Genomic DNA, 12475 nt, shown 5'->3' with positions numbered 1-12475 from the left:
ACAGCCAGGAAATAATCACAGCCTGGTCTACAGTAGTGAAGCATAGGAGATCTGGGAGGATGTTTACTAATCATATATTCATTGATTTTCAATTAATTCACAAGCATCCTCCACTCTGATCAGCTACATAAGTGAAAATCAATTTAGATCCTCGATGCATAAAATTTGTGACAGAAAATAATTCAGATTTGGGGAGAACACTCGCTGCATATTTCAAGGCAGTCGCTAGCAGCACGAGGGGAAAATCATTCTGACAACTCGTCAGTGTGTCATATAAACTTATTATGAAAAATTCTTTTGGTGCTGAGGGCATGTAGCAGGCTTATGGATAATTTACCATGGCAGCGCATATCTTTTAACCAGGGCTTCAAATAAAAGGTGGATGAAGTGAATGACTACCAACTCTGTGTAGGTGTCTTCATAAATTATCCTAAGCACAACACTTTGCGGGATTAAGAGTCATTTACCAAAAGTATGCCACGAGGAATTGGAACGCACGCTCGCTGTCACCGAAGGAGCAAAAAAAAAAAAAAACACGGCGGAATGAACCAAGGTTCTGAAAAGCGTGTGCAACACGAGGCTAGACACGTACAAAAGCGAGCACCTCATCAAACTAAATCAATTATTGATGCAATATCTTGAAATTGACCCAGAATTGGATGAATGGCAGTTGTGATAATCATGATCAAAACAGTAAGAAAAATGAAAGCCAGTGCAACCAGGCAACAACCGAAACACCCCGGAAAGAAACAAAATGAGGAAGAAGAAAAAAAACACAAGACGACGGAAAATGGCTGAGAGAGGCAGCGAAATGAACTGGATGGTTGACACAGACAGAACTATGGCAACAACAACACATATCACTAATCATAATAATAAACTGCCCCGAGCCTTGATTAATTCTATTGTGTCGGCGATAGCAGGTAAAATATCAACACGCACAGTTTGAATTCTGCCGTGTACTGTGGGGATATAATGACAGCATTCTTCAGTGTCTCTAATATAAACTACAACACCTCGCAGCAGCGGCCCGCGCGCCTACTGTACGTTGGCTCATTTGCATAATGTAAAGAATGCGTATCTACATACAGTGTGCCGTTTACAGTATAACAATAATTGGGGTCATTAAAGTAGAACATTTATGGGCTGGATGCAACGCCGGCCAGGCAGCCGCTTTTATGGACTACTGCTCCCTTGGCGTTTTAGTATATTGGTCTCCAGGCTCTGCATCACCTTGATCCCCGCGACCCCTTCCCCGCCCAAAGAAGTATTCAGTCTTCCCCACAGCACTCTAGCTTTAGCTGTCAGCGCCGAGCGAGGCCACCTCTCCTTACCTCTGATTTACATTTATTTCCCTCGCCAGCTTTTATTTATTGGGGCACTTTGCATTTGGCACATATCTCTTAGGGAATCATAAGCCCTCTGCTGTACCTTGGGATTCAAATGAGCTTCTCTTCCACAAAGCCGCACTGGCACAGTTAAGACAGCACTTAATATTTTAGGACAGATCCACAGAACGAGGGATTATTTATCAAGCTGTTTTAACATGTCAGGAGCACATTTTTGGCTTTGTTTTGTGCCATTACTTTCGCTTCATTTGCCAAAACGATTGCTGTCACATTTGTAATCTGTTTTTCTTTGCTCTGCTTCTTGAAACATGTCACTCAGCTATATTAGCATACAGCTTCACTTGCCCTTGACCTCGCATAGACTGGGCGAGGGTTCGGCCATCACAGGCACCTTCTAAATCCAGCTACATCGCCACCAACCACTCACACTTGGATTTAAAATAGCTGCTGTAGCTCTACAGTAATTACACTTTTATCATTACTCAAGCTTCTGAATATGAAATTGAACTGCACATGCATTTTTGTAATGAATCGCACATGAAGGAGAGTGATTACATGAATTAATATCAATAAGAGGTTTGCTGTAATTATTGCGATAAATTATGTGTCACTCCTTCATTTCATTCTTGAGCATAATGTTTAAGTGCAATTGACATTCATGTAAACATGGACATATGGGAAAGTCCTCTGGCGCCATGCTGCCACCCTCCCCCCTCCACGGGACGGCAAGAGTGGGAATGTAAGTGGGGACTAGTGTGGTTGGGTTTAAAAAGGAAGTCATGAATTACCTGTCGGGTGGAGATTTGCCCCGCAGTCTTGAATCCCCCCTGACAGCTGCACTCTGAGACACTGTACGGGTCGGAGCTAGTCGATGAGCACTTGGAGAGTGAGTCACAGCCCACCACGAATGTGTTGTCCAATGGGAGCTCCTGGATCACATGGTGTTTCTTTGGGGCCACTGGAGTCTCCGGTTTGATTTGAAATGTAGGCTGAGGGGACGCGGACTTGTAATGCTTGGCTAAATCTGGACTGTCGGGTTTGAAGGTGGTGGGCGTCGTGGCCCAGTTGTACTTCCCCATGGTCTGTTCCTCTAGCTCCACAGGGAGATCCAGTGTGCCATTAACATGTTCATGGGTAGGGTCATCAGGCTTGGATTCGTCTATGGTCACAAAGTTTAGAAGGAGGCTCTTGGGGGATCGCTTCTTCCTCTTCTTCTTCTTCTTGATCTGGCGGTTTTCTTGGTTGGGCGACACCCACTCACCGCTCTGCTTGCCCTTCTGCACAACTTTGTGTCTGGGCGTCTGCCGGCAGCGCACCAAGGCAGTCACAAAGATCACCAGGATGACAGTCATGGTTCCCGCTATGATGGCTATGACAACGATCACGTATCCGTTGGTCTGAGGCGTGACCTCGCTTTCCCCTATGTTACGATCCAGAGGGGTCTCCATGCTTTTTCTCAACTGTTCTTGTATAAAGGTGGCATTTGATACAGTGTCATTGACAAACAAGTGAATAAGTGCAATAGCGTGTAATGACTCCGGCTGACCCAGATCTTTGACCTTGACTACTAGCCTGTGTAGCCCCTGATCAGCGGCCACTATCTTCTCCTGCAGCGTTATGTTACCCGTGGTTTTGTCGATGGCAAAGAGACCTCGAGGGGAGACTCTAGACGTGGTGATGATGTTGCTGATGATGCTGTACTGCAGCTCCGCATTCATACCTGTGTCATTGTCAATGGCGAACACCCTGGTGACCACAGCACCTGGGGTGGTGCTGGTTCGCACCAGGTCATAAGAGTAATTGGAGGAGGGGATGACAAACACAGGACGGTTGTCGTTGACGTCCACTACATTGATGGTGACCTTGGCGTACGAGGAGCTTGGAGGCTGCCCTCCATCAACTGCTTTGACCATAAATGTGTATGAGCTTTGCTGCTCCCTGTCAAAGGTTATATTGGGTTTGATGACGCCAGTTTGGGGGTCGATGATGAAATTATCTTTCCCATTTAAAATGGACAGGGTTATGACAGCATTATCTCCGGCATCTGCGTCTGTCACTGTGATTAAACCCACAGTTCCGTAGAGAGGCAGGTTCTCAGGCACATAGAAGTTGTACTCGGGGTGTGTGAAAGCTGGGCTGTTGTCATTAAGGTCCTGGACGATTAGCCTGACAGTGACATTGCTCTGCAGGGATGTGGAGCCATTGTCCCTCGCTATGACAGTGAAGGAATACCTCTCCTGCTTCTCTCTGTCCAGTCGTTTGCCAACGGAGAGGATTCCTGACCGTCTGTCTATGTTAAACCCATCAGGTGCATCAGGGCCAAGCGTATAAATAATTTCAGAATTATGTCCACTGTCTGCATCAGTGGCGCTGAGTTTTATTAGCTGTGTGGAGGGGTCATTGTTCTCCGGGATGGAAAGCTGGATTTCCGGCTGGGGGAAGATGGGGGCATTGTCATTCTCATCCTTGATTTTAATTAAAACCATAGCTGAAGTGTTCAAAGGCGGCATCCCCCTATCCGAAGCCACTATCTTAATTGCATATTCTCGAGTCGTCTCGTAATCTAGAGGGGCAGCTGTCTCTAGTAAGAACTGATCATTAAAGACAGGCTTCAACCGAAACGGGACGTCGTGGTCAGTGTAGCAAGCTACTTTGCCATAAAGATCTGCATCCTTGTCAGTGACGGTAATTAGGGCAATTTTGGTGTTGAGAGGTGCATTCTCAGACAGCAGAACGGTCCCATTAACCAGGTTGATAATGTAGCGAGTGTCTATGGAGGGTACGTTGTCATTAACGTCTGTTACATTAACAATCACTGTGGCTCTGGACGGAGTGGAGCTGCCGTCGCTGGCGAGGACGATGAGTTTATGGACAGGGGTGGTCTCTCTGTCCAGCGACTGTTTCACAGTGATCAGTCCCGTAGAGCTGTCGATGGCGAAGTGGGGCTTGGTCGAGGCAGAGATCTGGTTGCTGAAGGCGAAGTGGATCTGTGCGTTGGATCCCACGTCTGCGTCCGTGGCGTGGAGCTGAGCGACCGATGTCCCCATGGGGGCGTTCTCTGGCACCGTGACCTCCAGCTCGCTGTCCTTGAAGACGGGATGATTGTCGTTGACATCGGAAATGGTGACCTTGAGAATGGCAGTGCTGGACTTGGGAGGGTTGCCGCCGTCCTCGACCTTTATCTTCATGACAAAGGTGTCCTTCTGCTCACGGTCCAGGTTCTGTTGCACTATGAGCTGTGGCCACTTGTCACCTTCAGGCGTCTCAATGATGTCTAAGCCAAACTCGTTGACACTCTGCAAAGACAAGACGGCAGTTTTAGTTTTCTTCACCTAATTATCCATAACACTTACATGTCTGCATCACAAACACAATATTGCTCAGAAGCAATAACGAGCTGGTACTGGATCACTAGATTCTGCAATATCCCATCCGCGCCTCATGCAGATTCTGTGGTTGTCTTAAAAGCCTCAACAGCCTTTTGAGGTTACTCAGATTTATTCGTAGCTCCTCTGCAGATAAGGCTTTTAGGCAGTGATGAATGTCAAGAGCAAATTACAAAGCCCAGGACATTCTTAAACAAGCCAGACCTGAAGCCTTTTATAAACACGTTAACCGTCAGCTTATTTCCAACTTTCATTCATCTCTGACGTACGCCATTCACTGAAGTGCATCCTGTCCATCCACCGCGTTAAGACAACTCCGTTTTAAAGTTCTTAATTTACCGCTTTACAGTCTCTGTTCCTTCCTATCTAGAACGACAGCTTTTCAGCTTCAAGAATAAAGACACACCAATAAACTCATTTAAATATATTGCAAGACTAAATCAACATATATTAAAGAGATGAGTAGTGAAAATCATGCATATCTGAAAGGTGTTTTGCTCAAAACTGTCTAAATCTGGGCGAAAGTAAAGCCGGAGGAAAATCAAAACAAATGTATAAGTAATCCTCATGAGAAGCCAGAGGAACTGGCACTAGCTGCTGCGAGTAATTGCCTTCCAACCAAAAAGCTCTCGCTAATATTTACAATTTCAAATGCAGTATGGTATGGATCCATGCACGGTTTCAAATTAGAAGAGAGGCGGGGAAGGGAAGGCGAGAGGAAGAGAGGCGAGTGACAGAAAAGGAGAGAGAGAGAGAGTAGGGGGAGGAAATAAGAGGAAGATCAAGCCCATGAATGAGCTGCATGCACATTATGAAACAAAGAAGCCCTTTGAAGCTCTTTCAGTCAGAAGCAGTTTCATGGTAAAACAAGAAAAAGCATCCTCTTTAAAGAGATAAGCTTCATGCTGCACATAATGTTGGAGGAGATTACTCTGTCTAGGCACAGCTATCAAATAAGATTAAGATATATACATTCTCCTCGTTCAAGGATGGAGCGTTCCAACCCGCACCGCGAGAGTCGCCGGTAGGTTTCACACTCCAGAACTGTCCCCGTGCCAGCGTGGCGTTGTAGCCGACACAAGTAAACGTGCAGCTGCAGCATGTAAATTATTGTGTACTCTGAAAAATTGCTTGCAGAGGGAATGTTGTCAACACGTCCGTGATTGACAGAACTAAAAACAGCCAGCGCAGCAGCAGCGATCCCGTACACCTTAGTGTGTGATCATTTAGGCAGGACGCAGTTAAACGGTGATACGCAGATAAATACAATGATCCATCTGACTGAGAGATAATTGCCTTATGGAGGAGTCATGCTTAATCCATGCATGCAGAACAATTTCTTCTTTAATAACCAAAATGTCCAGGACAACATTCTGGGGGCTCTACTGCTAAGTACTTCTCCATCCGCACAGATCTCCTCAATCCCCAGTTGTTTGAATAGTTCGCAGAGACGCCGGCTGAGTGTCTGCGCGCCGCTATTTGGTAAAGCCTGATGTTAATATTAGGATGTGGAGTTAGGATCTGTCAAAGGGAATGCTGCACAGTGATTTATGAGCCAGCGTTTCCTCTATGCTTTTGTCTTGGTTTCACACAATTTTACAACTGACAAGACAGCACTCAGCGCATTTCAATAAGTTGAAGAGAGCTATCTCTCAGGCGGTGCATCCTCCTGCATGCGAAATTAGCCTGGTGGAGGCTGATAAGATCTGGGGCAGGCTATGGAAATGCCAAAAAAAACGAGCGTGAACTGGAAACACTACTGTAAGGCCCGAGCCAACGCAAAGGTAGAGTCCTCCTGGAAGTCTGATGACTCAGCGTTCAGTCCATCTTACAATGTCAAGACTGCGACTCTCTATATGTGGGGTACACAATCTAATCAGAGTTGGCTAATTTGAAGGAAATGACTGCGCGACACTGAGAGAAGCAAAGGTGGCTGATGATGAGGGACGGGTGAGTCTGAACCAGCGCCTCAGATTATCAGTGGATGCATCTTTCAGTCAAGTTGATGACCTTATTAAAACTCAGAGGAGACTGAGATTGGGCTGTGAATATATCAGCAGAGCTCTAGTCACGGTGATGCCCATAGATGGGGCTAACTGGGGAGGGCTATTCATCACCAGCTATAGCACCTCTTTATAATGCTGATAGAAACGCTCCCCCTCTCTCTGTCTCTCTCTCATTTTTTCTCCATCCCTCATCCACTTTTACTTTTGCCACTGGCCATGATCTCATGCATATAATTAAGACAAAAGAAGCTGGGAATTGTTTGTCTCGTTTTGTCAGCCCCTAGAAGTGGATAATGTGTCAAAATAGAATGCTAATGAAAGCTGGAAACGCCTGACAGTGAACTCTGTGCCTAAAAATCCCATTCACAGCCTATAGGCAGAATGTAATGCATTCATCAAAAAAAAAAAAAAAAAAAACACTCCTGCTACTCGGGAATTGAGCTTGAATAAATTTTGCATCCTCAAATGCAAAGCTGGAATCAGTTAAGAAACACAATTATCCAAGCTCAGACTTGGAGGGCCATCAGAAAGAGCACTCCATCCACTCAGCCGTCGACGCTCACTTTAGATTGACAGGGGGAATCCGAGTGGAGTGTAAAGTAGGTGGCGACAGGTTAGCTTCGAGATCCATCCAGACTGTCCCACTAAAACGCAGACATCCACTTCATCATCTAGCTAATCAGTGAGGCATAGCCAGGCGGCAAGACAACGCTGATCTCTTCCTTAAAGTGCTGGCGTTGATGCTCCTCGGCTTAATATACACGCAAAGTCTTTTTTTTTGCTTTGGTTTTACATATTTATCAGATAAAAAGCAGAAATCTGATAATATTATGTGATATAGACTTGTAACTGATGTAGTGTGTGATTCTACAAAAGCTCAAGTCACTGGAACGGGGAAAACAACAGGCGACTGTGCAGACGCCGAGCGAAACCAAAAGCCTCGTCTCCGTGGGTCTCACTGTGTGCGTTTGTGTTTATATTAGCCTCTGAGTCCTCCTGTGAATATGCAAAGTGATCAGATCTGCTTTGACGGGGGTCCTCCTCCATCCATGCATGTGATTGCTTCCCTCGACCTTGACCGCGTCTTAGGACGCCTCCTTTGCAGTTCGGGTGCTGCAACACGCGGCTGCACAGCACCGACGGGGGAGGTTTTCCTCCAAGTGAGGTGACTAACATCGGAGCCCTGTGTAGGATGAAATCACCTGCTGTCGCTCTTAGCGGTACAAAAAGACAAAGTCGTACGAAAAGAAGATGACGCGTGTGTTGGGTCTCGACTGCGGCCGACCGCCGTTTAGTATGGCGCGCTGCGCATCCCCGTGGTGGCGGTTTCATCATGGCGCCCTGCACTGCACAAGCAAAGTGGGCAAACTATCATTCTGAGGAAGAGTCTGAGACAAATCTCACAGGAGCGCACAAAGATAGTCCAAGGGTGGCTTAGCGGCCAAGAGCTATTCTAGGAATTGCTTTCACATTCCTTCCCCACTAAACCCTTGGCTTTCTGCTGCACTTTAAACATAAAAGAGACCAAAGTTCAAAAATGTCTCTGGCTCCCTCAGTACTGCTTCCTGTGTTTTACTACTATGGAACCCGGGACATAAGGAAATTAATCTTGGGCACAATGCGAATGTAATGAGAAGAAGTGAAAGTGCCAGGGATGCTTTAAGAAGAATGTGCCTGCAAAGGGACAATCCAAGCAGGGCCTATGGTGGAGTTTAGTAAGCCTTCCATTGTGAAAAGGGCAAAGGAAATCATTGCAGATGATCTTTGTAATGAGCAGAACATTTGGTTGGTGATTTTCCAGGCATGAACAATTCGGGACATTGCACTGGAGAGGCCCTGGCACCGGGCAGACTCTTTAAAAATGCAAATTGGTATTCAAGGCAGACACGGACGGGAACGATTCTGTTCATTCCATCCCAGCGTTCACGTCATCGGAGGTTGAGAAGATGAACGTGTCATTTCAGGCCCACACTAGGCTCCGCAATCCAGTAACCTTTCTCTAGTTATTATGTTTAGCGATTCCTCTGGAGCCCGTCATCTTTTGCCAGCTCCGCTTTTCATTTAGCGCTTTCTAAGCCAAGAGTGATGCACACGTGATATTATCTTTCTTGACTTGGGAATACAGCACTGCAGCTTAGCAGAGCATCAGACAGATAACGCGTCTCCTACAGTAGCCGAGCACGAGACACTCCCATTCGTTCCTTCTTGTTCTAATCTACTATGTTCAGCACATGTAACCTGTTGCTGGAAATTAGACATGCAGTGTTTGCTGCGTCTGCACTTTCTTTCGGGTGTTCTCGGATATTACTGCAGATAGTGAAAACTTCCCCCTTTCTACCGCCTCCCCTCGTGGTGAAATAAAGCCCATGGACAGATTAACGGCTGTAAAACACTGTAGGCTTCATGACACAATCCATTATTCATACTTTATAAAAAAGCGGCTCATATTAACACTCAAGTCAAAACTCATTTTCCCCATGGAGATAGAACCGAGTCCAGTTGTGCCTCTCTGAAGCTTAGTCGTAGAACACAGAGCTCATAGACCTAGATACTGGGAGACGTCCTTTAATGAACTGAGCTCTGCTTCTTCAGAGTACTTTATTTATTTGCTGTCATTTTTCCACTTAGCATCTCCTTTCTCTCATATTTGTGTATCTACCTCTTCATGACCCTCGACCTGCTTCTGGTGGAGGTTTCTTCTGGTTAGAGCTCTGCCTCCGCACTAGATTTGATTTTTACAACTCTAAACCGATTTACATGTTTCAATATAGTGACCTTACAAAGTTAAGTGCCTTGAGATGATTGTGGTGGCGTGATAGCAATAAATAAATTAAAAAAAAAACATCAAATAGAATTTGACTAAATTGAACTGAAGGATGCACAATATGAATCATTACATGAAAACTATGTCTGGCTGGCAAGAAAATGAAAATGTAAAAAAATCTGTGATTTAAACATACAATAGACCTGATAGAGGAACAACAGTACGTCAGACATGCATCAATAAGATGTGTGCTTGTCTGGAGGCAGGCATCTAAAGGGTTCTTAAAAATAAATAAGTTAATAAACAAACACTTCCTATGCCATTAATGTGTGAGTAATAGTTTCTTCAAGACAGATGGCAAGAGTGCTCTTTGCTTTAAATGCATCGTTGTGATTGTTTTGCAGTGGGGTTTCCAAGAAGCTCCTTCATTCTAGGAAAAGCTATTTATTTCATTTATTCTATTAAGACAGTGAGGCAACCCAGTAAAATGGTAATAAAGTAAAATGCAGAATGTATCGAGGTTTGGGAAGTGGCTTCTTGAGAAGTCTGTTTCATGCTCCAGCTACTTAACATGAATAGTTTGATGAGCACTGCCAGTTTGGTAAATACATAACGTATAGAGGCTGTAAAGGAGGCATGACTGGCCTGTGTTCAGAGTGGGCCTGATGTTAAGGAACTCAGTCAATATCCATAAGTGAAACATTTAGATGTTCACAAATGGCCTGACAAAACGGGGTTTTCAGCCACAGTGATTTATAAAAATGCATTTTTTATAGACGTAGTCACATAAGCCTCGTTTGAAACCTCGGCTTCCCTAATCACTCAGCTGACGGCCAACTAAAGTCCACTATAAACACCGCAGCTATTTCCAACCACACAGCATCACCGTGATGGTGATGGTGAACCGCTCCCCTCCTCAAGCACACGCCACACAAACACCCAGTTAATTTACAAATATAGTAAAGACACAGCAGGTTCGGAAAATGCCCCCCAGGAATAAGAAGTGAGATACAATCATAGTACAGTGGGTTCATTTCAGAGAGATGAGAGAGCGAGCCTCACCTTGACTAGCTCATAATGCTGGATCCCATTGATCCCCACGTCAGGGTCCAACGCCGAGGGCACCGGGTATCGGGTGTTGATGGCTGTGTTTTCTGGAATGGAGATGTTTATCACATTGAACTGGAAAAGCGGGGCATTGTCATTCACGTCCTCGATCAGGAAACGGATCTTGACCAAGCGGAAGATTTCGTCGGGCAGCACGGCCACCTCGATCTCATAGTAGCAGCGCTTCTCCGCGAAGACCCCTGAGCACAGCTTCTCCCGGTCGATTCTGTAGTTGGTGGTAAAAATCTCCCCGGTGTTGGGCTCCACCCTCACCAAAGGCACGTCGCCCGTCTTGTACACGGGCTTGAACTGCAACGGCGATGACAGCCGGATGTTGGGGTCCAGGTTGAGGTCCAGATCCTTGCGCAGGTTGCCGATGCGGACATTCTCCGGCTGCTCCTCCTTCACCGTGTAGTCCCGCTCCTGGGCCTGGCACAACAGGACCACACAGGTGAGCAAAGCCACCAGCACATGGGCCTGACTTGCTAAGTCCATACTCAGGAGTGGACGGGAGCTTCACGTCTGCAGCAGTAAGTCTGAGCGGGAGAAAGACACAAAGAGAGAGGCAGAACACACAGTGTCAGTGTACAGCACGTGGCATTCAGGTTCTTCTGTAATTAGTACTGTTTTCCCTCATGGAGAGTTTTCGACTTGACCTATTCATCTAACTAGTTATGAGCCCACATCCTTCCAGAGTCTTTGCTAGCAAATTATCAGTGGTTTTACACAATTAACCTTTAATGACACCCAGTGAGCAGGCGGACATGTAAAGGTTAGTAGTTCACGCGTTGCATCAATCCATTTCGCCGCTGTAATGGACCAGCTCGGAGGTTGTTTTTTTTTTTTTTTACTGAATTCACTGCCGCTGTAAAATTCCTGGATCCGGAAGCTTGTTCACAAACTGCTGATGGAAAGGCGGAATTCACATCCGAGCGCGCGGACGCGTAGCCGGCGCCTCGCTTCCTGACATCAGCTGATTTAGAGGCAACAGAACCTTGAGCCGGAGCCTTAAGCGTCGGCGCCACGCATGGTCACATACAGACGCACGCGCGCCCGCAGTCGCGCGGCTTGACAGCAGCTATTAATGGGCAGCCTCATTTGCTTTGAATGTAAACAATTGAGCTCTCAGATACTTCATGGACGCCCATGTGTGTAAACACGCCCAGGATGATGGGAGCGCGGCGAGGAGACAACGGCGTAGAGGCGTTATTTGTGGGAGCTGTCGTCGGACAAATTACCGAAGTTTAATCATGACTTTGTTGCATCTTCATGAGTCCTCCTGCATCAACGTTCACTCCTTGGGTTTGCAGGGAAATAAACGTGCAGCGCATCCAGAGCATGTGGCTTTACTATTGCATTAATGGGCTGAGCACCAACTCATTTCATGCTGTTGTTCTACAAAACTGAGCTGTTTAATGTGTGCAGGAGCTGCCAAAGGGCGAGAACCCCAACTGCCAAACGCAAGTAGGTCACTGGAAGACGCTCGAGGAGCCTCCACCGCCAGTCTGCAGTGCAGTGCTACGAAATGTTGACTGGGTTCCACCAGTAATTAGTAGGTATTTAGTCACTTATTACACTACATGAGGTTGGCTAGCTCTTATTTTGACTTTGTCCCTTCAGTTGATCCATTCCTTTAATGGGTTTAATGACTAAAATGACATCCTTTACACCAACGGTGTCTAGAAAGGCTTGGCCACATAGGGTTTGACAGACTGTACAGTGGCAATAGTGGTAATGCAATGTAATCACATATATATATATATATATATATATATATATATATATATATATATATATATATATAATATGTGTGTTCAGTTAATGTGTTTCACTATTACTAATCTGTAGATTGTGTTTAATGTA

At 45.8% G+C, this 12475-nt stretch overlaps 1 protein-coding gene across 7 annotated transcripts in view; it reads right to left on the bottom strand.

Moving 5' to 3' along the window:
- pcdh11 (protocadherin 11) overlaps positions 1-12475 on the bottom strand; it is a 136741-nt gene that overhangs the window by 91973 nt on the left and 32293 nt on the right. For all 7 annotated transcript variants that reach the window (XM_055512283.1, XM_029165835.3, XM_055512286.1 and 4 more), the window contains 2 exons: positions 10568-11148; positions 2138-4645 (listed from right to left, as the gene is read on the bottom strand). In XM_055512283.1, coding sequence (XP_055368258.1) covers positions 2138-4645; positions 10568-11107 — 3048 coding nt within the window. In that variant the 5' untranslated portion in view covers positions 11108-11148. The remainder of the gene's footprint in view (positions 1-2137; positions 4646-10567; positions 11149-12475) is intronic.

The sequence above is a fragment of the Betta splendens genome, chromosome 10, assembly GCF_900634795.4.
Source record: "Betta splendens chromosome 10, fBetSpl5.4, whole genome shotgun sequence".
Taxonomy (NCBI): domain Eukaryota; kingdom Metazoa; phylum Chordata; class Actinopteri; order Anabantiformes; family Osphronemidae; genus Betta; species Betta splendens.
This window is presented reverse-complemented; position numbering and strand designations above follow the sequence as displayed.